The following is a 25,605-nucleotide window of genomic DNA, read 5'->3' on the forward strand; positions in this document are numbered from 1 at the left end:
ACTGTAATACACAAGAGAGGTGTCAGTGTGTTTAATGAGAACACATGAAGAGTCACCAATCACCCAGAAGAGTCACCTATTACTCATTTACATCCAGCAGGTATTAATCATCCAAATCTCTTACCCACACCGTTTTAGTGTTATCAGGATCTGTGGTGCCTTTCATGCCTTTTGTCTCATTGTCTTAGAGCAACAGCTTATGAATGCTAAAAACACTCCAAAGAGAACTATTCCAGACTGTGATATTACATAAACTAGACTATAAACTATGTAAACATCACACGCGTTTTCAGTCCAAAATATAATCTATAGTCTGCTGTAAGAACCAGTACTAAAGCTACCCGAGGCTGAATCATATGAATCATACACGTGTTGTTTGTTGCAGATAATGCATATAATCTGTTTCTTTAGGTTCCACAATGCCCAGTACCAGAAGTAGAGCACTTTGTTCTTCTCCTCAGCCGTCCTCCGCCATTCTCTGACATCATTCCCCTTTCACCCAGTTCTCCTCGCGCTGCAGTGAGAGGTAACCAGCGGTCAAAGCGCGCTGCTTTCACGGACCCACACACAACGTTTAGCTGCACATTGAAAAAAAAATATACAGGTTATAATACTGAAGTCTACTAAAGTATCATTTCTTTATTTAGGCTATAAGAATTCTTTTGGCCATGACCAATTTTAGCAGGGCGTTTTCTCATTATTAGAAACGATTGACTGTCTTTGATTTTCCAGTTGCACCTGAACGCCTCCTTCTGCCGACGCTGTAGGCAGGAAGATTTCAGCCCAGTGTTTATTTACCAAGTCCAACTCAGCCAAATCACTGCTAATTTATGACAAAACTGCATCCAAAGACCAAAAAGTCAAATAAACCCAAAACATTTCTTTATGTTAATCTGCTCCATTTCTGAACACAGCCCATGAGACTCCACCACAACACAACAGCCAAAACCTGGACTTTATTAATGCCACACATCAAAAGGCAGAAATGGGCACTTGAGTTAAATTAAGGCAGAGCAGCCCCCAGCTTCTTAACCTGGTTCTGTTCAAACTCTGTACGGGGTTACTATCGGACACGCGTCTCCCCTCCCCCCGCTCTCTGAGCTGGGGTTACTATCGGACAAATCAAGCATCCTCTTCCACTTCTGACCCTCATTCTGCAATTCTGCACCCTCCGTCCTCAATATAGAGCTTTGATTACAATAACAATGTAAAGCATATAGGAAAACCGTAGTATATTCGTTGATTTGGTTTAAGACAAGTTGGAAATAAGTGTCTGCTGCGCGTGGGGTTAATATCGGCCAATGAGAAACGAGGAAGCTGATTCTACTTCTAGAAAAACTGTAATGTCTGTGGTGAAAACATGTGCAAAGGCAGTATAGGCACAACTTGTATAAAAGCCTTAACAGTTTTTAAACAGTTATTATTATTATTATTATTATTATTATTATTATTATTATTATTATTATTATTATTATTATTATTATTATTATTATTATTATTATTATTATTGTTGTTGTTATTATTATTATTATTATTATTATTATTATTATTATTATTATTATTATTATTATTAATGTATTTGTATTTTTTAATTTTATTTTTTATAAAGTATGAAAAAATAAGGGTTTAATCTGAGTTGTAGCCAGATCCAGACTGACAGGTTAACTCAGTTCACACAGTACACTGCCTCAATTCATAATTTTAAAGCTAAATGGTAAACAGAGTAACAGCGATAAACTTAAATGCTCTTTCTACACGCTCAGCACTGTCCAAGAATGTCCTGGGTGACCCTTCCGAGGTCCAGCAGGAATATCCTGTAAGCCCCTGGGTGTGTACGCTATACTCCATGCTGGGCCAGCCATAACAAAGCCATTGTTCTCCACTGAGTGGTATTTGGTAACTCACAACATATAATCACAGCTTCAGTTTGAAAGTACTTTACGGATACTTGAATTGGGCATACATAGGAAGAAATGCAAAGTCGACGTTTTACGGCTTTAAACCCAAAATAATAATCAAAATAATGTTGCAAGGCAGTGTATTGTACAACAGCTGAACTTGACAAGGCATGAAAAGGACAGGCCTAATGTTTCCGCTCTAAATGAACACTCAAGCACTTTGTAGGGAAACAGTCGCTCAGTGTTTGTCAAGTGATCCAAAGGTTTGCAGTTCAAATCCCACTCTTGATGAAAATATAATTGGCTGAGCGGTCAAATCCACTGACCTCCAAGGCGTCCTTGTGAATACTGTCCTTGTGCCCTTGGGCAAGACACTTAACACACCTCACCTCCAGTGTCTACACTGTTATATAAATGTGTGTGTGAATGGGTCAAGGTGGAAAAGCCCTATACAAAAATGTGACTATTTACCATTTGTAATAAGAAAGACACTTCTGCTTCATAGATAGTTAGATAGTTAAATTCTAACTTAGCCTAGATTCTCAAGATGAAAACTATTGCTCAACATTCACACATTCAGTGATCAATTATCTTCCTCAGTGTGCAGCCATGCACACACTTCAAGTTCCTCCCTGGATTAATGGCTAATCTCTTTCAATGAGGATTTTAATGGGATCCTACAGAGATCATTACAGGAACACAGAAGGTGAATGGGTATACACAAGTCTTTATGGAGTCCTGTACATTTTCATTTTAGAGCAAACCAAACTGTGTTATAAATTATGCTTGGAGAATGTCCAATAGTACCAATGTATATTTTGCACTCAGGGCTAAGATAATTAATGTCAAATGTAATATATAAAGACCTGGTGGTGGAACTATTTTCAGTTACAATGAACACATTTTAGTTTTTTTTTGTTTTTTTGTTTTTTTCAGGAACTTGAAAGTACATTTTCAGAACATTTTACCTAATACAAAATGGATGAAAATACTCAGCTAAGCTTAATCTTTTTGCAGATGCAGTGATTTTGACCTCAACCGTCTCTTCACATAGTTATACCTTATTATTCAGCTTCCAAGTACAAGTTCAACAGGTGGCAATTGTTAACATATTATGCGCACATGTAAAAGAAAAGAAAAAATGCTTTAAAGTTTCACTCTTATATAATAATTTTACACTCATTCGGAAATGCATTAGGCACAGTGCCCCAGTCTGGATGCAAAAACATGTTAATCAGTGTCACATAAATCAACATATTGCTTTCATTATAGGCTTATTTACATACCAATCTAGGTTTTTAGCTTTCAATGTTTTATTTTTTTGGATCCTAACTAGTGACAGTAAAAACTCTATGTGTAAAACTGTAAAGGTTTTGATTCAACAGTTGTGAACATTGTGATTAAAGCTGAATGTGCAAATTGAGTCATTACAAGGTCCATCCATCCATTTGATTTCAAAGCTGCTTATCCCATCCAGTCTCAGAGCGGTCCACTCCACAGACGCATATCCCAAGACGCAGCACAACCGGAGGCATCCTGCAAGATTCCTTCAAGTTTTCGAATACATTGTTGTGGTTCAATCCAATCAATACTCTATACCAGGGGTGTCCAAACTTTTCTCATCAAGGGCCACATATAAAAACACAAACAAAGCTGAGGACCGATTGAGGGCCATAGACTGCTCGCCAATACAGTGAATACTTCAAATCTGTGTTATTTTTACAAGTTAGACTGAACCACTAGACCTTTATTCATGCTCACAACCTCAATGGGGCACATTAAATATTTGATATGGGCTTGTTAAAGTAAATTTTCAGAAATGTACAGTAAAAAGTACTGTTTAACCCTTTGAGGACTGAGCACACTATAGACCAATATATCTCGCCTAGACTTTTATTCTTTTTTTTTAGCCATAAAAATCATGTTAAAGGAAATATCAGAATATATTCAATTTTTTCACACAACTACCTCTATTTTACATATCCATCCATATTTTTTTCTTTGACGCATCGAATACATGACTGTGAAAATCCCCGCTGCACCTGCCCTCTGATTCGTCACCTTCGAGGGACGACGAAGGCAGATTATCGTAATGACAGTAAAACATTTTAAGTGTTTTGCGATGCCATTTCAATTTACATGATATCACAATTGGTTGCGGAATTTCGGTAATGGAAAGTCCGCGACCGCGCTCTATCGGCGACGACAGCATCCGCCACAAAAGGGATAAGGCAATATGGGCCAATTCACCTGGAAGCTTAAGGGCCAAGAGAAATTGGTCTGAGGGCCGCATTTGGCTACCGGGCCACAGTTTGCTTTATACCATTAAAATTGCTCTTTTTTCTAGCAATTGGTTGTAATTTGAATGTATGTATTTGTAACTAGAGCAGGTGTAATAAATAGGGATGTATGTTTAGCGTATATAAAGTAGGTATATTTTAATAATTCACTCTAACCTAAATGATGGTTTTGTGAATGTGTGCGCCTGTCCCTTTAAGACGTGTTTTGAGTCCGCACGTGCTTTCCTTATATGGAGCGCCAACAAAAGGATGACCGTTAGTTACCTCTCTGCCTCTCTCTTCTCTCTGCGCACCGAGTCGCACTATAAAACCCTGGCCAAGGAAAAAAAAGACCGTTTTACCAGACGCTGAGACGCACTACAGTCGGGGACCGTCACAACTGGAGCTATTTGACTCGCAAGCCTTTCTTTCGACAATTTATTTATGAAAAGAGGACGAGGGGGAATAAAAAAACTATCAGCACGAGCTCGGTGAGTTTGGAGTTTTTGTTATTTTCGGGGTGATCTCAGAGTTTCTTTTGTTCATCAAATAAAAATATGCAAAAATATTCGTTAATGAAGGGACATGAAAGGATAAAACTGATTAAAACGCTAATGGCAAATGTCTTTTTTTTTGTTTTTGCAAGTTTTGTTTGAGATTGTCAACAAATCGGATTTTTTTTTCGTATCCTTTGTGTAACTTTGTGTTCGCCCATCTTGAATTGTCACGTCGTGTGCTGAATGGGCAGAGGATGTTGAAGATCATTACGATGGTTTGAGAAAATTATAGTCGCCTTTTCTGGTAATTTCTGACGGTTTTTATCTTGTTTATATTCTCTCATTGACCGTCTGTCTTTTGTGCACAAAATACATCAAGACAGATGTACTTTAAAGTAACTTCCGGTTTTTGTTGTTGAAAATAAAAGTCTCATTATGATTTTTAAAAACAGCAGGGTATTTATTTTGTAATTTACTTATTTGGTAGTATTTTAATTGTTCAAATGATAACTTAAAATTAATTGGTAGAGGATTTTTTCTTTAGATGTACATTTTGGAGTCAATTGTGGTAAGGTTCTTTTATTTTGTAATCAGATTCATTTTCCGGTTATGTGGTAGTTCTGTCGACATTGACACGACTGTGGTTGAGCATCGCGAAACCCAATGACCGACAGTAACCCAGGCTCTGTTGAACAATGAAACGCAAGCGGAAAAGTCTTATTAAATTTGGAAAACGATTGATCCTCCGAATATTTTAATACTTGATGTGTTTTAGCGCTTTAAAATACACGCAGGTCTAATCTTCTGAGTAATCTGTAGGCAATATTAATATATCTATATGCAACGTAGGTATAGATTACAAAACGCAACGCAACTCAAATATAGCTTTTCTATCAATGGTAATATAAACCAGTGTGTTTTCGACCATTTTGGATGAAATTATGGTTTTATTCTCTCGCAGATTGTCCAGTATTGCAGGAAACGTCCAATTTAGATGAAGAGGTGTATGAACGTGATCGAGCACGTGATGATGAAATTGTGGTAAACAAGTATAAAATGATTGTTTCGTGTGTCCACTAGAGGCGCACTGGCACTGCACCATTCGGAGCTGATACAGTTTATCTGATGAGTGTTTTTTTATCTCAGTGGAGACGATAATAACCACGACAACCAGCGCTATTCTCCTAATGGCAATTAGACCACATAGACATGGCAGTATGTTTGTGCGCATATGCCAAAAAATACAAAGATGTATTTCTATTCCCTGACCCAAACATCTGGTTCTTCTGGTAATTCGGTGTAAAAGAAGTGTTCACGCAAAATGGAGGCGGTAGGAATCCAGGAATCAGCTGGCTTTGTTGTCATGATAAATGGGCCCATGTAACAAACAGAAATTAGTCATACTGCGCAAAAGTCTAGATTTTCCAACAATGATTATTATTATAGTCTATTTGTATAAAGTAGATGCACGTGGAAGTTGCTTTGTTTGAGATAAACGGGTCTTGTTGAAGGGTCACTGTTGGCTGTGTCAAAATGTCCAATATTGCTCTATTTATTTAATCAATTCCACTGAGCTTACTAATGTTCATTGCTCAATGTTCTCCTGCAGTGTTGGCAGAACAGAACAGATTCAGAAAACTTTTGAAATTTGAAGATGTCTCCCTCGCTGTGCTTTACGCAATGATGCAGTCACATTCAAAGTCATGTTAATAGATTTATAAAACTATAGACCAAGGAGCCACTTTCTCTATTGACTCGTCTCCTACTGCTGATCCATCGAGACCTTTTAGCAAGACCCACAAATGTACAACTTGTTAATTACTAACAAGTAAGATAATCAGAATAAGAATATGTTTTATTGCATTGATCAGTGAACAAATTCACAGACAAGGTTCTTTTTGCTTTGGTGTTATGGTGCAACTTTAAGAATAATATATGAGTTATGATGAAAGGATTGCAAATAACTTTCACAATATTCACACTGCCCACTCAGCCGTGAGCCTGGTCAGCCGACCTTTGGACTGATGCATCCACATTAAGTAGGCCTGAGACAGACATGATGTTTTCACTTCACTTAAACTGAGGCGGGATCCAGACTGCTGCTGTAACTCTGATACAGCATTTGAGGGACTTTAGTTTCAGTGTAAGAAAAGTTTTACTTCTTCTAGACTAAACTGGTAAGAAACAATATTTTTAATTGGCAAAATTTACAGCTGTGCTCTACTGAAGGTTTGGTTTAAAACTATTTCTGTTGTGAAAAACAAATTTGTGTTATATTATGGAAAAAAGACAATTGGGTTATTAGGATTTGTTTTTTTTTTTTTTGTAACAGTAGCAGGCTTAGTCCTACTTTAGTATAATTTTGACTACTTTCACTGGCACTTCATCTTTATTCTTTTTTGGCTTGTTTTTGGTATTTTGACTTTATGCTCTGTGTGTTTTTTCATGTTGAGTTTGAAGTGAAGGAAGTTCAAAGCTGTTTTAGACTTCTTGGACTTTCAGTTCTTGGACTTGGTTGTTGACTTTTCCAGGAGTTGTTCAGATCCTCTTTTGTTGTTTGCTTTAAGTAACCTTTCTTGTGTCTCGTGTGTTTCCTAGTGACGAGCTGGAGTGGGCTCAGTGAGGAAGACAGCGCCATGGCCGTCTCCACTCAGCTGGGCTTACTGCTGTGGAAGAACTTCACGTATCGGAGGAGGCAAACGGTACAAAATCACCCATGGATCACTCAGGGCTTAATTATTATGGAAATCCATCAAAAATGTGCTAAAACAAAATCTGATTGCACAAAACCTTAGAATAATTAGTGTAATTACCCCAAAAGTGTAGAAATATCATTTTATACCCTTATTTGGAAGGTTACATGTACATTTGTTGTTGTTTTTTTTCTTTTTTCTTATAGACAATATACTAGATATTATAACTTGGCATATATTTAGGGTGACTAGATTTTCAAAAAAAAACTGGGACACAGCCAGGTTGGGGTGTTTGGTAATAATAAAATTCTGAAAAAAGTGTGTAATTAATAATATTATTATGCGCTTGGTCCATTCATGACTTATTCACATCTTGTACTGAGTCAGTATATGATCCAAGAGACTTTGGACAGTGCAATTGAGTACATATTTGTGTATTTTGGCCATTCTCAAGCACATTGTTTTCTGTACTTTTGATAAACAAATGACAGTTTATGCCCCTCTATACTTTTGCTGGGTATCAAATTGGTCAAAAATAGGGACACCTGGGACATTTCTCATGTAAAACTGTGGCAAATCACTGGTTTTGGATAAATCTGCTGGGACAGGGGACTAGAGATTGTCCGATATGGGTTTGGCCATGGCCGATGGCCATACTGATTGTTTAAAATCTAGAGGAACCGATGGCCAATAAACTCTGCTAATATTTTTGGGTTGATATGTTGGACCCGTTTTGATGATTTTCCCCAAATTATGTGATTTAAATTTACTATAAACTCACCTACAGCTTTTGTCTACCTCAGACCTATAAGAGAGTTGTGCCATGGTTTATGCAGCTATCTCTTCATATTAGGGTGTTAATGTAAAGCTTTGTGTGTATTTTTTAGGGCCAAATCAAAATGTTGGCCTATGCTGGAGATTTTAAGGCTGATCATTTATTCTATATTCTACAAAAATCTAAATATTGGACCAATATATCTCTACAAGGGACACAGGGCTTACAACTAGGACTGTCCCGGATAAATACGGATGTCTGGTCACCCAATATTAAATTTTTTCAATACATCTCCCCCCTCTAGTGTCACTGCATCTGATCATTACACCATACAAACACATTTAGCACAGTCAATCTTTCATGTACTTTTTCAGATTATAATGTTGCGGCTTTATTATTATGCAAGTATTCGGTGTGTAGGAAGCTCACATCTATGGGAATATGGGACTTGCCCTTGAGCTAAACATTGAGCATAGTTTGAGTCAAAGATGTGGTGGTGACACGCTTCTTTATGAGCTTTCTTATCCGGCGTCCATTTTGTTCTGGTCGAAGCCCACTCAGTCACACATATGTAAATCAAATCCACTAGTTCAAATACAAGGCTCCTTTATGCTTGAGTGGCTGTCTTATCGTCACATATTTAGGTCATGTGTCCATCAGAACTGTGGCTGTGGTAACTTGACTTCCAGGCCACTTACTCACCACAAAGGAAAGCAGGACATCACTAAGACACTGTCCTTATGCTTGATCCTTGTCGCATGTGAGCAGCACTGGTTAAGTCTGTGAGGCAGCTGAGGCACAGGGGCCATATGGAGCAGATGGACAGCCCCATAGCCCAGGAACGCACTTGTGTGCATCTCCCCTTATTAACCCATATAGTGCACACCCAGACTGCAGTGGGATTACTGTGTACAGGCAAACAGCTGACAGACCCCCATACTAGTACAAAGTTAAAGTGACCCGGTTTGATCTTTATAACAGCAGTCACCTCTGTGTGTTGTTGATTAACTCAAGCCCTTTGATTAAATGTTTTGTGTGTTTTTCCTATAGCTCCAGCTTCTGATTGAGATCATCTGGCCACTGTTCATCTTCTTCATCTTGATTTCAGTTAGAATACACTATCCCCCCTATGAGCAGCATGAATGTAAGTAACATACATTTTTGCCAGCAACTCATGACACATATAATACTCCAAATACACTTTATATGAAATATGTTTATATATATATATATATATATATATATACACACACATATATATAGTGTGTGTCTGTATAAAACATCCAAGTATATATATAGAGAGAGATTTTTTGCCTTATATTTATCTATATTTACCTTTTGTGTTCTTGGAACAAGTTGTTACAGATTTTTGTTGTGTCACAGAATACACAGGAGGATTTGTGCCAATATTTGTTCTTACTGTGAGCATGTGACTGTAGACAAATTAAACAGTGATCTGTAAACTAAAAGCTTCAGGTTATTAACTGTGCACACAGATTTTAAACTACGTTCAAACAAAGTTATTTATTATTTTGTAAAGACTTAAAGCCATCCTTAATTGTCAAATAAGTAGGTTAAATTCTTGTCCTGTTTTGCTTATCTTAGGGTAAAAGTAATTATAATCTTGTTAACCTCACCAGTAGCTGAAAGGCCAGTTGATAAGTTTCATCGTAAAGATAAGACCTAAGTATCACAGACAAATGGATCAATTGTGTACACTGTGAAGTTTATAAAGTTGTGTCTCAAGGGTATGGGCCCTGTATGCTCATATGAACATTTACAACTACAGTAAGATTATTGTTTAAGGAATGATCTCTTTTCTGGTTTATTTATTATATAATATAAACCTTTCTTTTCAGGTCATTTTCCCAACAAGGCCATGCCCTCAGCTGGTACTCTGCCGTGGGTACAAGGCATCATCTGCAACGCAAACAACCCTTGCTTCCGCTCCTCCACTCCTGGAGAGAGCCCCGGGTTGGTGGGAAACTTCAACGATTCTATGTAAGAAATACTGATTACTGCAACAACAATATACAACTGAAAATACCATAACGAATAATTGACTACAGTTTAAGTCCAAATTTAAGATGAACAGGTTTGCTTTGATACTTCCTGTTGGACATATGTGGGGCTTATCTGACCAATGTTTCTGCAGAATTTCTCGTCTCATCACTGACGCCAAGAAGATTCTGCTCTACAGCCAGAACGATAAAAGCTACGAGGGCTACAAGGGCCTGGTCAGAGCCCTCAGGAAGCTGCAGAAAAACACAGCCCGTAAGAGAAAACACATTATATCGTCTTTTCAGTACACTTTGTACTGGCACTGAGTCATCTATTCATATTTTTTATAATTCACCACAAGCCACGATAAATCCTCCCACATTGTTTTGAATACTAATTTTATGTTATTGGTTATCTCAACACTCAGCTGCTCATGCATTTTTAGACATCTGTTAGTGATTTTAAGTTTGCCAATAAACCAAAACAGCAAGTACATTTGGTAACCCTGCTGCCCACTAAGTGACTTATCTCCCTACTCAAAGCAGGGACGAGGGGCGTGACCTGCACTCTGTTATCGGTGTCCGCCAGACTCATGATCCGATCTTCCAAAAGTCAAGTGTTGCAATTCACTGCATCTAAAATGTCCTCTACAAACACAATTTTGGTTATATAAAAATCATCTCGTAGCCGCTGTAAATACTACGCTAAAACAAGTATTCCCCGTGCATTCAGTTGAGTTATTTAAACATTATTTTATCTTTAACCACCGATGGACAACTGTGTGTCAACAGCCAAAAATAGCATGTCCTTAGGTCTGTGCTATGCTGACCTGGGCACAAAAATACACAAACATTCTTACTGCATTTGCATAAAATTTAAAACATTATCATCAAATTAAACTTAGAAGTACAGCTGGGCGATATGGCCAAAAAAGTACATTTATAGATCATTTACAGTTATCAAAAAGAAGAAAAAAAACCATTATTTGTTCATGCTTTGTTTACATTACCTGCTCATTTTATCATCACGCCACTCAGTTGAACTTTTGGGTCTTCTCCCCTAACCCACTTTATCGAGAGTACATTTACAAATTATGCAACACATCTACACAATCAGGGATGTTGTTTTGGATTACTTCTGCTGTGTTAGCCCAAAGGTAGGCGAGCTATTATGAAATGAACACACAGTGCTTTACATGGCCTTGAAAAACCTGTATATTTCACACATTAACAAAATGAAAAGAAAATATTGACATGTATCATAAATCCCAATAGCCTACGCACAAGGAGGTGGGGGTGAAGTTGTTCATTATTGTATAACGGTGCTCATTGATTTTAGGCCTTTGCTACACCGGTGCTGTATATCATCATATTAATGGAACATACAGGGGTGTTTTGTTCTTAAGCCACGTGAGAAGTGTTCGATTGAGGCGACTGATGGAGGAAAAGGGAGCGTGGCGCTATAGGGATCAAAGAGCTGAGTACAGAGGGGCTCACGTGTAGCTTAATAATTCAGCCAGCGACGAGGGGTTAGGAGAGAGATTTATACAGATAAACTGTTAAGGGTCAAGCAGAGCGGCCTGTATAGAGTATAAACTGTTAACAGCTGGTTCAAAGCAATGCTTTTGGTTCTATTAGACACCAATAAAAATGAAATTCAAATTGAATTCCTGCATTCGTCTCACTAGAGCAATAGATGAATCTTTATCATGTTTAGATGATGATGATGATGATGATGATACACATATGATGATGTACTTAAAGGATTTACCAATGGAAATAATGATCAATGTACAAAATACACCTATATATAAAAAAAAACCTAAACTGATGAAGCTGCTTGGTTGAACAGCGAAAGGTATTCACTCCTACAATAATTTGTCCAGTTGACAGATTTAAACTTCCTCTTTTGCTATGGATTAGACCTGGACGACTGGGATTACACAGATATATATGAAAAAGTAGAGGCATTTGTAGTGTGTGCAGGCCTTTACCAAAACATTTGGCAGTGGTTAAGGGATTGAGTCAAACTTATGGATCGTTGTGGTGCAAATGTACTTGTTCTAAAATTTGTTTGATTATTTTTCAGCAAAAATAACTATACACTTCATCTGACACATTATTGCTATTTCCAGAAATTTCATAATTTTTCTCACCTCAACCATTTCAATATTAATCTGACTACCTTCAGCTAAACAGTTGGGGTGTGGTGAAGATTTTGCTCATGTTTATCTTTTAAACACTTGTTTGGCCACTGAGGGAATAAGCTGCTGTTTGTTTTGCGTTTTCATGTTTGTTTAAAACAGGATATAAAATACTAGGAGCACGCAGTGAAAGAGGCATCGCCCTTGTGTGAAATCCTGGTTAAGTCCAAATCTAAACACTAATAGATAAGACTTGTTACTTCTGTTGCTTGCGGTGGAAAGTCTTTTGCGTGCACTTAAGTTGTCCAAACAGACAAACAAAGGATTTCAAGTAGCCACGTGTGTCTCTGCCAACTCTTTTTTCAACCAAAGTGAACAGTGCTGTTTCTCCCCAAGCTCCACAGCAGAGAGCATCATGGTAGTTTTTCTACTGGGACCCTGATTAGAGCTTATTAGCACTCCCCTGTTGTTATCCCTCGAGAACTGAAGTCGCTGGTGTTTAATGAAAAAACTGCATGCAGACAAATGGCTGGGGTAAATGGAGTCAAAAGTGCTGAGTTTCTAATCGACATTGAAGGCTGAACACATGACAGATATCATGTTTGTGCTGGCTCCACACATGCTGTTCTTTTTGATTTCCTCTCAAGGGAGCGCAGAGTGCTTACTGCTTGCCTATGTCACGCAAAAACTTGCAAGAACATTTACTGGAGATGAGCTAAACCACAGGGAACTGGCTGACTCTGGACAACTGGTCATGCCCTATTTTGTTACAAGGCGATTAGCAGGATGCAAACGTCTACACTGACACAAAAGTTGTACAGAGACAAGTTTGTTTGTAACCAAAATAACGCAGTACAGCAGCCGCCTGTAGGCCCATTTCTTGTATGTGAGATTCCTCTTAACCTACTTTCATTGGGGCTTTTGTTATCATGAGTCAATTTGTTCCCAAATTACAAAGAGGGAGATGGAGGAGAAGTTGGTGGCATTTAGAGTAAAGTGGACTGACCGGGAGTAACCTCTTTTGTATGAGAGCCGGAATCTGCAGTCCTTAAACCGACTCCAGCCAGTTTCATAAACACTGTCCGTGGAATTCAGGAAAAGAACAAACCGTACTCAGAGCGGTGTCCTCCCCAGTACACATTTATTTAAAGCTCAGGAGATTTCACACATAGAGTGGCTATTAAAGGGCCCATTTTACACTATTTTCTGATTTATGTTATGTTGTTTCCTCATCACAAACATATTCCGAGTTGTGTTTTGTTTCATTCAGACATATTTAACACACAAATCATAAATATTTAGTGTTCGTCTCTCAAACAGAAGACACTCTGTTCCACCTTGTGATGTCATGTGGTAATACAGGAAGTGCTCCAGTGCTTGTAAACTCCATACCCTTTAACTAGAATTAATTGAATAAGTTCAGCCTTGGAATTGCCTCCTCTCTACTGAACTAAAGGTTAAAGGTTGCTGTTAAGTTGAAAACTACCACTTCATGACGTCACAAGGTTGAACAGAGCGTTTTGCACTTTGGAGATGTAGATAGACTAATAGTAAAGGATTATTCAAACATATGAGAATGAAACAAAATACAGCTCCAGGTATGTTTTTGAGGAGGTAAGAGCATTATAACATGGCTTAAAGCTAGTTAGCTGTAGTTAGTTAGAGTTAGTTTTGTGTAATATAAGACTTATAATATTTTTCACCATATTTTTTGTTTTTGTTTTATTGTTCTTGCAAAGTCATGTCAGCTAAATGCATTCTTGGTGTTCCACAGGGTTCAAATTGAAGGATTTTCTCAGAGATAACGAGACCCTTTCCCACTTCCTTCACCACAACGCCTCTCTTCCCCGACATGACCTCAGACAGATCGTGGAGGCTGACGTCAATCTGGAAAAGGTAAAGGGCTCACTGTATGGCTCTTCGCTCTCTGAATAGATCATACACATGTTATTATCACCTGCTTTAGCAACAACATAAAGGCCTGTCATGATAATCACTATATGAACTTATCATTCAGTATATGAAAGCTGGGACAATATATTTTGGGCCTCTATATATATTAGTACTAGTATTAGTACTTTTTCTTGGCAAAAGTGGGAGATTTGGGGTATTTTTGTTGGTATTTGATGTGATTTGACTTCCTTTTATGGTTAATTATTGGTACATTCTGCTGTTTATTTGTTGCATCTCATGTCTTTTAATGAAACAGTTTATTTAAAAATGGTTTACTAGAATTATTTTGCATTATTTAAATCTTGTGTCATTGGCATAAAGTATTTTCAATATTATCGTTTATCGTGATATTTCTCTGTAGCGATATATCTTGCTTCAAAATGTGTTACCGTGACAGGTCTAACAGCACAGCTACAGTTCAGACTCATACAGCCTTCAGCACTGTAATGACCTTGTCTTGGCATCGCCTGTTGTGGCACAGTTAAGCCCTTAATACCCAGCTGAAATGCATCCAGGGTGGGAGCATAAACGCTGATGTGCATCCTTTGATTGCAAACACTTTCCTTCTTTCTTCAAGTCCTCTTTTTATTTTTTCAGAGTGTACATCACAGCTTCAATTTTAACATTCTTAGCCAAGCCCACTCATATCTTTGCTTTTACTGTAGTCACGTGGGTTTGTTTCATTTTAGCCCGATGTATTTTTAAAACCATCCATCACATTGTTGCAGCAGCTTTACCCTGAATCTATAACATCATCCCCTCTCCGCTGTTGGTGGGCTGCGGCACGTGACGCGCACCTCCCCCCGTTCCTGTGTTCGGGAACACGTGCACGCTCTGTCCAAATGTCTGGTGCATCTCAGCTTCTCTGTAGTAGACGCACATTGATCACAGAAAATAATTGGAACCACTGCAGACACGCAATTTTTCATTTTTTTTTTTCAATGTTTGTTTTGAGAACTGAAGAAAGAGTTATTAAAATAGGTTTGGATTTTGATCTGTAGTGAACATCAGTACAGCTTAATAAAAATAGCTTGGTGAATACTGAGGGAGATACAGTACATAGATGTACACCCCCTGTTGTTAATTTAGAGAGATTAGAAGTGCAGTATGCCTGTTTATAATTAGATAAACATGAAAGTTGTGTGTAACATCGTTGACTGGTTATGCAAACTATCTAGTTCATATCACAGAACAGGATATTTTGTTTCCAGGTTAACACTGACAGCCTTGTTTGTGCATCGAAATGTTTTATATAAAATCATGTCATGTTCAACTAGACTTGTCAAAATAATTACTATATCGACTTATCGCTCAGTGTGAAAGCTGGAACTATATATTTTGGGGCTCAATATATAGCGTAGCTGCTTTTTTTTTTGCAATAGTAAGGAGAGTTTTGTTTTGAGATTTTGTTTTTGTTGTAGTACACGGGTTCAAACTGTAACTTCTGTGGCTAATTATTGCTTCATTCAGCTGTTTATTTGTTGCAGCTCAGGACGTTTAATGATACTGTCTATTCAAAAATGTTTAACTGGCATTATCCTTCATTATTGTTATTGTCAGTGGCATAAATCTGTTTCAGTTTTATCTTTTATGGCAGTATATCTATATAGCAATATATTGTTTTTCAAAATGTGTTATCGTATTTTGTATTATTGCTATTTTGTATTTTAATATTATCCCTCAAATTTATAAAGGTTTCCTAATGTCTTTTGGAAAAATGTGAAATAATGTTCTATTTTTCTCATTCCATTAGGTGCTCACAAAAGGTTTTGGATTCCACCTCAGAGATCTCTGCAACACAACACCCTTAGAAGAGTTTGTTCATATTGCCGATCGCAACGTATCCAAAAGAACGCAAGAAATCATCTGCAAATCTTCCAGCGAATGGTTGAACAAAGCACAGAGCCACTTCCTCTCAAACCTGGACTTCCTCAAACCCGTTCGAGTAAGTCACATCAAATTGATCCTTTTTATTTGACTGTCTGGAAACATCACATCAGCTGTTTACAACTTCAAAAGGGCAATCAAAATACCTGCTTTATCTCTAACTTGAGTCGTTCTGCTTCTGAACTCAGCTCTACTCCTGTCCCGTCTCTAACCTTTTCCTTACATTCCTTACTCCCACCTCCTCTTCCGAGCATTGAGTAAGACCAAGGCCACAACTTGCGCTTTGTTTCTCAATCACAGACTTTTTTTTTTTGCAATTGCAAAAAAACCCTTGTTGACTAAACCCCTTCCTGTTTTTTCCCATTTTAACTCAAGATGGATGTTTTTCTCATCCTGTGTGTGTCTTGTACTGGTTTGTGTTTGTGGCACCTGAGCTTTATCTGGTCTCACACATTCCAACAGCTGACATGTGATATATGAGCCACAGCACCGCAGTGCCATTGTCCACTCACAGACAGCCAAAAAACACAAGTGGTCATGCTGACGGGAGCACAAGAGGGCCAAAAAGCAGGTGCTGCAGGCTTTTATGTTTGCGGATCTGATCTTTGGGTCGGGACCCCTTCTACTTTGTGTCACGTGTTCATCAATGTCATTTCAGATTTGTAGAAATGTATCATCATTAATCTTATCTTGAGTATTATAATGTTTTTTATTGTAAAACTTAGCCAAGATAGTTAGTGATTACCATCCTGTGTAAAATTATTATTATTTTTAGCAAATTAAGACAGTAGCTCAGGTGATAGAGCTTTTGTCCGCTGATCCGAAGGTTGGTGGTTCAAATCCCGCCCTTGACATAAAGTCCAGCTTTCACAGATGAATGCTGTTGTTGTGTCTTTGGGCAAGACACTTCGCCCTCAGTGTCTGCCTACCCTGGTGTATGAATGTGTGTGTGAATGGGTGAGTGATACCTGTGACATTTAATAAAAATGTGACCATTTACCATTACAAACTGATTCACAATTGCTGGGAAATGATGGAAGCAGCTGAGAATGCTCCAGATTTGTCTCACATCAGTATAAATACATTCTTTTGTCTGGTAGCAACTGTGTTCTGAATATAATAGGGCTGTTCTTGTGGAGACTGCCTATTTAAGAAGAGATTGATTTGATAAGTTAACACTTCAACAAATATATCACAGTGTATGACTGCAGTCCTATTCAAACACTCAACAGAACTGTAAACATTAATGAACCAATGAGTAATGTGTTTCCTTACTTAATATTTGATAGTAGGGTGCCATTAAATACTGTATCATCAAATCTTTTCTATGTTAAATTATTCACCAACATCTGGGAAGTTATTTAATACTTTGTCTTGTAATATTAACAATTTTTTTATGACTCTTCTCAACAGAAAGATGTGAAGACCGATCCCAAAGTGGTTCAGGAGGTCTCGGCTGCGACGGACAGTCTGCTGCAGAGTCTGGGTGCTTTGGCCGTGGAGGTAAATTAAACATCCTCCATGTTACAACACGCATCAGACCACCTGTGTCCACTGTTTGATTCCAAAGTGCAGACGCTAATATTTGCCCCATTAGTCGATGGTTTCTAAGAATACATCAGTTACAATTTAATGGGCTCAACAAATTATATCCCATTACTGTTGTAAAAAGATAAAAAATATTAAAAATAACACAATTTATGAAGTAATAATTTCATTGCCTTAAAACATTTTAGACACAAAAAAAAATAAATTTTAAGCTTTGATACTCATAATTCAACTTAAATTCACCCCATGAAACCCCAGATAACTACAGCATGTCTAAAACGTTCCTTATACAACGCTATAATCTAATGTAAACCAGTGCTCCCAGATCACAGCTGAAGGATCACATTGCACATTCACAGTACATACAAGCCTCCTGTTAGACTCTTGTTATGTCGATCTGGCAAAACTATAGAGCCAACTGTACAAGGTGGAAGTATAGGGTTTCCTGTCTGCGTGGTTTGAAGAACATCTATAATGTAATTGTAGATGTTAAGACACTTAGTCAACTACATTAAAAAGCGCGCAATGCCAGTGGCAAGTATGTGTGAATTATATAAATCCCTATACAATTATTTAAGATTTACATTGCTGTTGCTTAGCACCTGGTACACACTGTTCCATGTTTCACCATAATGATTACTTAACACATTGGTGCCCTTTTAATGCATTGTTAGTTTTACTTAAAGGAGATTATCACAGTTGATTTAACTGTCTGGTACAAGAAGGTCCCAGGCCTGCAGAGTACAGAAATACACCAAAGTAACCTGAAAAACATGCTGTATAAATAAACTTGAATGTGTCCATCTACAGTAGTCCACAGTTTATAACTGATTCATCACCAATGACATTTGTGGGCTATCTTTCTCCATTGGCTTAAATGTGTTACCAAGCTGTTCTGGCTTCAGGCTGTATGAACTCTAGTAACCTTTGGCAGTCTGCTCCTTGAGGTAACTCAGGGGCATTTTTAAGCTTCCTGTCACCTATTTGCTGGCGTCTCTTAGGATGTATACATATGTGTTAGTCGTCTGGCTCCTCCTGCTAACACTCACAACCTTTCAGCAGGGTCACAGGTTGATGAAGAACGCTGCACACTTGACACACAGAGCCATTGACACAGTTTAAACGTGAGATGGTAATTTGAGTAAACACAAGATGGGTTTAAGATGTCCCACTTTCTCTTTTATTATAGCTCCAAGCGGTTATCTGTTCTGACTATAGTTACTATGTGCTTAAACTGTGTGAACTAAATCATGCTTTATAAAGCAGGAAACATGTGACTGGTTTTGTATTGCAGCTGTAAGGTAACCACAGTGTGTTTTTTATGGTGAGCTGAGTCTCAGTCTCACTTTCTCTTAGTTTGAAACAAGAGCTAAGAGAGTCAGTTGACAGGTCCAATTCTAACCAAAAAGTGCAAAAAGCTTGATTGAAGAAGAACAAGAATGTTATTCATTGTGAACAGGCCCTGTTTTGGCTCACCCTAGCGTAAATATATCCTTTTGTTTGGTACTTACTGTGTACTCAGCTACAGTTTGAACATAATATGGCTGTACTTGTGTAGGCTGCCTATTAGGAGAATGACCGATAGTAACTCTTTGTTCTGGAAGCTTCTGGTAGCACCTCACAACACAGCATGGCCTCTGTTCTTTGTATTTTAATACGTAACATTGCATCGTAAACAAATTCACATTTTTAGCCCTTTGTTTGGTAAATGGGCAAAAAATTTGAACTCCCACTTTCATTCCTTCTTGAACATGAGCTTGTGACATAGGCCAGTTATCATTGGGAACTTGTATGGACTAGTTTCTTGACCTGTAATAACCTCAATATGATTCACTACTGCAACACACAAAGGTTTTTAGAGTTTTTAGAGTCCATGTATATACAATACCCTAATTTCAGTATCCTGGATAAGCAAGTATCTCAGTTATGAGAAACCAGAAGTATTTATTGTAACCTACAATGCTTTGTCTGTTATAGCATGAAACATACTAAACTATTTGTGCTATCCTTATGTAACACAGCTGTTAAAAACATTTTATATAAGTGTAACAATAACACATTAGCAACACTAGGCCGTGACCTGCTATAAAATTCACGCCTGTATGAATTCTTAGCAGGTTCAGATAGCAAGCTGGCACTAACTAAATTTATCACATTGAAGCAGGAGGCTAAGTGCGATCTGTCTCCATCCTGACGTGGTTGAAGTCTAGGACAGCCAAAAGCACACTGTAACTCAAGCTCAAAATCTCTCCCACCGTACACAAGCACGGCCACATAGTTTAAATACACGGACTGTGTTGTGATACGTGATAGCGACATAAATGCAAATGTAGCTTTTAGTCTCTGTAACTTAAGCCTGAAGAGAATTTTTAAAGCAGGTTAACCTCATGTCATAACCTCACGGGAATATTGACTGTAACAAAGTCCTGCAGAGTATAAAGATGTATTGTTCTGGAGATGAACATGATGGGTTTCAATTTGACAAATGCATTTACATTTTCTGTTTTTGTTTTGGTTTGTCTGTGATTTCTTCTAAACCATCTCACATTAGTTCTAGGAATATTTGCTTGTGACTGTCAGATGTAGCTGAATTTTGTTACTCATTCTTTATATACGCGGTTTAAGTACTCCTCCAACACAAACGCAGTTCAACATTATATTAGAGTTTACACAAAAAAAATCCCAGTTTGGCCATTTTTTAGATTTAAAATTTTACTTCCTGGTAGAAAATCATGAAAATTATACTAGGGAATTCCATAACTATTACCTAGCAACCATGCTGTAAGTAGGATTTACTTTAAAAATATATTTAAAATTTTAGAGACCAGCTGTGGGAACACTTCTGTTAAGTGCTTTCACGTTGAACTTGAAGACAATTTGTGCCTGTCAATTTTTGTGTTAAAAAATGACTAACATGTATGTTCTGTCTGTTCAGCTCGGCAGCATTGACAGTTGGAAAGACATGCGCAGAGAGATCCTGTATCTCACTGGAAACGCCACAGGCTCCCCAAACCAGATGTACCAGGCTGTGTCACGAATCGTGTGTGGGCACCCTGAAGGCGGCGGCCTCAAGATCAAGTCCCTGAACTGGTACGAAGACAACAACTACAAAGCCCTGTTTGGAAACCATGGCAACGACAGCGACACTGAACCTGTCTCTGTGTACGACAACTCCTCAAGTACGTCCATTTTGACTTCACATATTTGTAATGTTATTTTTGTTGAATTTAGACTGTATTTGACTGTTATGGATTTATATTTGGGCTGAACAAATACACCCAAGAAGCATTAGTCTTATATAGAACTTTTCCAGATGCTATGAATTCTTGTGAGCTTTAAGCCATGTTATAATGTTACTACCTCCTCAAAAACATACCTGGAGTTGTGTTTTGTTTCATTAACACATGTCTGAGTCACCCTTTATTATTAGTCTGTCTTCAGCTCCTAAGCTCAAAATGCTCTGTTCCACCTTGTGATGTCATGAAGTGGTTGTTTATAAGTTAACAACCAGTTTTTACTTTTTGTTCAGCAGAGATTGGCAATTCCAGGGCTGAAATTATCTAAATGATTACTTCCTATATTACCGTATGACATCACAAGGTGGAACAGAGTGTTTTCTGTTTGAGAAAAGAACATAGCAACATTTGCAGAGTTTGTATGTTTAACATGTCTGAATGAAACAAAACACAACTCCGGGAATGTTTTTGATGAGGAAACAACATTATTATTATAAAGTTATTATTATAAAGTTATTATTATAACGTAGTCCATTATTATAGCATAGATTTTAAAAAATAGCATAATATGGTCCCTTTAACTTGTTTTTTGACGCAATTTCGTCTTCAGGTTTTAATGTTGATGCCAAATATAATTGAATTTTCCTTGGGTTTATACTTTTTTACTTAGAAATTTTCAAATTATTTATGATATCATGTTTCATAATTACCGTAACAGTTTTACTATTTCTTCTCTAGAGCTGAGATCATGTTACACACAGATATTTAGAAGATGATACAACTCTAATGGACAAAGTAAAAGGATGTATTGGTATTGATTTTCCAGCTCCCTATTGCAACAACCTGATGAGGAGCCTTGAGTCCAGCCCTATTTCTCGAATGATCTGGAGGGCCTTGAAGCCTCTGCTGATGGGCAAAATCCTGTACACTCCAGACACTCCAGCAACACAGAGAATAATTCACGAGGTACAGTTTTACAGAAGTCAAATATTTTTAAAACTAAGGGCTATATTTTCAACAGTTATCTATGAACTGCAATCTTGTGATCGTTTCGCAGGTTAATAAGACCTTCCAGGAACTTGGTGTCTTACGTGATCTTGGCGGCATGTGGGAAGAAATGAGACCTAAACTCTGGAACTTCATGGAGAACAGCGAGGAAATGGACTTAGTCAGGGTGGGTCCGCTGCACTGATGTCGCATACAAAGTCTTGTCTAAATGTTTTTCCTGTTTACAGTTTTCTTTGTATCTCGACATCTTAACTATAATGCAGTCCTTAGAGTGGCCTTCAAAGAAACACTGACCACCCACAATACCCCATGGATTTAGTCTGTCTACACTGGCAAATCCCATGTAACAAAAATGCAGCCATGTCGTCAGATGGACCACAATCACAAAAGTTAGCTCAGACAGAAGGGAGCCTCACCAGTGTTTAGTCATAAAGATATCTCTACAAATGTAATCAATTTGTACTTACTTTAATCAGGGATAGTGTGTGCCCTAACACCAAAAGGATTACAATACATGCTCTTATGCAATGTTTATGAGTTGGTTTGGCTACAGCAAATACAGTTATAATCTCATAGCTACATTGGCAAACAACATAATACCACTTCCATAATACTGTATCACCTCCACCTAGTGGCCAAAGCCGGTACTGTAATGTGCATGTTAGGACAAGTTCATACATGTTGAGTTTCCATGCTTCTTAGGAAAACCACATTGATTTATATTATTTCCTGGAGATCCTAACCTTAACCAAAGTCTGTTCTTAATAGTCTAAACCCTAACCTTAACCTCATGTATATAACTGCTTATTGTTTTGTTATTTTCAGACATTGCTGCAGAACAATGCCAGCGCCTCGTTCTTCAACACACAGCTGAGTGGCACGGAGTGGAAAGTGTCCGATGTGGCGCGGTTTTTGTCCAAAGTGTCCGAGGGTCCTCAGTCTGCTGCTTACACCTGGAAAGAGGTTTTCAATGAGACCGACCAGGCCATTCAGACCATCTCTCGCTTCATGGAGGTCAGTTTCCTACCCCACAATAGACAAGAGTATAAAAAATGACATTAGAAAAGCAGGACATAAAATAGGACAGAAGGTCTGATTCAGTGATTTTCTTAATATGGCTATTATATAACATTTAGGTCATTGCCTCACACAGAAACCTTGTGAAGACCATGGTTACATGTTTTTTCTTGGCTTTCTAGGTCAGGTCAGCATTTTATGGAGTTTGGTTCTTGTTTTATGTTGCTTTTGATGGGACAATCACTACTTAATGTCCTTAAATTACATTTGCTTTGGTGGGTTTCTTTCTCAAATGTAATTACTGCAGTGTTCAGTGTACCAAAAGCTCTTGTAGGTCAGTGCAGCGCCAAGCTTTACCCACAACAACCACCACTATTATTGCCCTGCCAAGTGCTAATCAATTTTCATGCTCTTTTCAAAGACGACAGTCAAGTCTTTTTCATTGACCTAAATGCAAAAAACAAATAACAAATAAGCTGGTGCTTTACACAATCTCATCTGTAATAGTCCATGTCTCTAAAGTAACATCGTTAAGTGTGTACAAATGATCCAATCATTTACGATTAAAGCCTATGACCCTGACTGTCCATACAAAGTAACCCACTGACCTACTCACAGTGATTTACTATAGATGTGCTGAAGGTTTACACACCACAAACTGTGTCAAAGCCTATGGGGTCATAAAAGTCATGTCTGTAAGGAATTATGAGTTTGTTTACATTGAGTTCCAGGACAAATTACATTTTACGGACTGAAAAGGTCATGTACACTGCCAATCAAACGTTTGGACACACCTTATTCAATGTTTCTTTTTCTTTATTTTTACTGTTTTCTACATTTTAGATACATACAGAACACATCATATATATGAAGGAAGATAAATGGAATTTTGTAGTAAAGAACAAAAGTGAAATAAGTGAATATTTTTGACAAATCAAAGGGTAGCTACTTTCAGGTTTTGAATGTAAAATATACCAAAAATACTTATTTGCCTTTTTTCCATTGCTACATAATTCCATATATCTTACTTCATATATGTGATGTCTTCTGTATGTATATAAAATGTAGAAAGATAAAAATATTGAATGAGAGGTTGTGCCGAAACGTTTGACTGGTAGTGTAAGTCAGTGTATAGTCAAGATATGCAAGCTAATCTGTTCAGACTGCACAAACAATAATCTTTATCATGGAAAAAATGTGAATTTATCCACTATGTTTCTTATTCAATAGTGTGTGAATCTGGACAAGCTCGAGCCAGTTGCTAACGAGGAGCGGCTGGTAAACAAGTCCATGGGTCTTCTCGACAACCAAAAGTTTTGGGCAGGAATAGTGTTCCCAGACATCACGCACGGCAGCAGCAGTTCTGATCTGCCCCCCAACGTCAACTACAAAATCCGAATGGACATCGACAACGTTGAAAGGACAAACAAGATCAAAGACGCGTAAGAACCTGTTTGCTATAATCTGATTCTTTTATTCATAAGCTTTTGATTTGCTCTTTATGCTGCTACTAAGACACAGTCACCATTTATAACATATGTGCCTACCCCGAGTGTCATCATTGTATTCATTGTTACACAGGGGTTATTTATGGGGTTCATTGGATGGGGTCTGACACCTTTTTATTTTACTTTACATTGAAACTAAACAAAACTGATGCTCTAAACCTAATTTTTTTTCTATGACAATGACATTAAATATTGAATCATTTGTTTTGTAGATACTGGGATCCGGGTCCCAGAGCTGATCCCTTTGAGGATCTGAGGTACGTTTGGGGTGGATTTTCCTACCTGCAGGACGTCATTGAACATGGAATAATCCGAGCTATCACTGGAACCAAGGAACGAACTGGAATCTATATTCAGCAGATGCCGTATCCTTGTTATGTAGACGACATGTAAGCACACATTCTGTACTGAAATTTGCTGAAGTATAAAAAATAGGCTGCTGTAAACATTTAGTATTTTTGTTTCCTAATTTTCAGATTCCTCCGTGTGATGAGCCGATCAATGCCCCTCTTTATGACCTTGGCGTGGATGTACTCTGTGGCCATCATTATCAAAGGAGTCGTCTATGAGAAAGAGGCTCGACTTAAGGAGACTATGAGAATCATGGGGTTGAACAATGGCACTTTGTGGCTCAGTTGGTTCATCAGCAGCCTTATACCACTTCTCATCAGTGCTGGTTTGCTGGTGATGTTACTCAAGGTTTGTATTGGAAACCAGCAAATATTAGATCAGTACTTAGCAATGCCGTGCTTAAACAAATCAATTATTGTTGTACTCACCGTGTCGTCATGCATCGTCAGACTATTTTTTATTCACAAGCAAATGAAGTCACCATAATGTGCTCACCAAGAAGTTATTCAACATCATTCTCCTTTGTCCTTTCAGATGGGAAACCTGCTGCCCTACAGTGACTCAGGGGTGGTATTCCTGTTCTTGGGATCATTCGGAGTGGTCACGATAATGCAATGTTTCCTGATTAGCACTCTGTTTTCACGCGCCAATCTGGCAGCAGCATGCGGTGGCATCATCTACTTCACCCTCTACCTCCCATATGTGCTCTGTGTGGCCTGGCAAGACTACGTGGGATATGGAGCCAAAATTGTAGTGGTATGTTCATGAAATTATTACAAAATTATAAATCCTTCCAATAGTAAAGGGCAAA

At 37.9% G+C, this 25,605-nt stretch overlaps 1 protein-coding gene across 1 annotated transcript in view; it reads left to right on the top strand.

Moving 5' to 3' along the window:
• The first annotated feature begins 4,537 nt into the window (after positions 1-4,537).
• The window catches only part of LOC117389101 (phospholipid-transporting ATPase ABCA1-like), a 32,505-nt gene continuing 11,437 nt past the window's right edge, over positions 4,538-25,605 (top strand). The window contains exons 1-16 of the mRNA XM_033986816.2: positions 4,538-4,668; positions 7,273-7,376; positions 9,193-9,286; positions 10,002-10,143; positions 10,298-10,416; positions 14,061-14,182; positions 15,993-16,184; positions 17,540-17,629; positions 20,610-20,853; positions 21,737-21,876; positions 21,968-22,084; positions 22,744-22,932; positions 24,166-24,377; positions 24,656-24,832; positions 24,920-25,142; positions 25,329-25,550. Of these exons, the coding sequence (XP_033842707.1) occupies positions 7,311-7,376; positions 9,193-9,286; positions 10,002-10,143; positions 10,298-10,416; positions 14,061-14,182; positions 15,993-16,184; positions 17,540-17,629; positions 20,610-20,853; positions 21,737-21,876; positions 21,968-22,084; positions 22,744-22,932; positions 24,166-24,377; positions 24,656-24,832; positions 24,920-25,142; positions 25,329-25,550 (2,349 nt within the window). The 5' untranslated portion in view covers positions 4,538-4,668; positions 7,273-7,310. The remainder of the gene's footprint in view (positions 4,669-7,272; positions 7,377-9,192; positions 9,287-10,001; positions 10,144-10,297; positions 10,417-14,060; positions 14,183-15,992; positions 16,185-17,539; positions 17,630-20,609; positions 20,854-21,736; positions 21,877-21,967; positions 22,085-22,743; positions 22,933-24,165; positions 24,378-24,655; positions 24,833-24,919; positions 25,143-25,328; positions 25,551-25,605) is intronic.

The sequence above is a fragment of the Periophthalmus magnuspinnatus genome, chromosome 1 (genome assembly GCF_009829125.3).
Source record: "Periophthalmus magnuspinnatus isolate fPerMag1 chromosome 1, fPerMag1.2.pri, whole genome shotgun sequence".
NCBI lineage: Eukaryota > Metazoa > Chordata > Actinopteri > Gobiiformes > Gobiidae > Periophthalmus > Periophthalmus magnuspinnatus.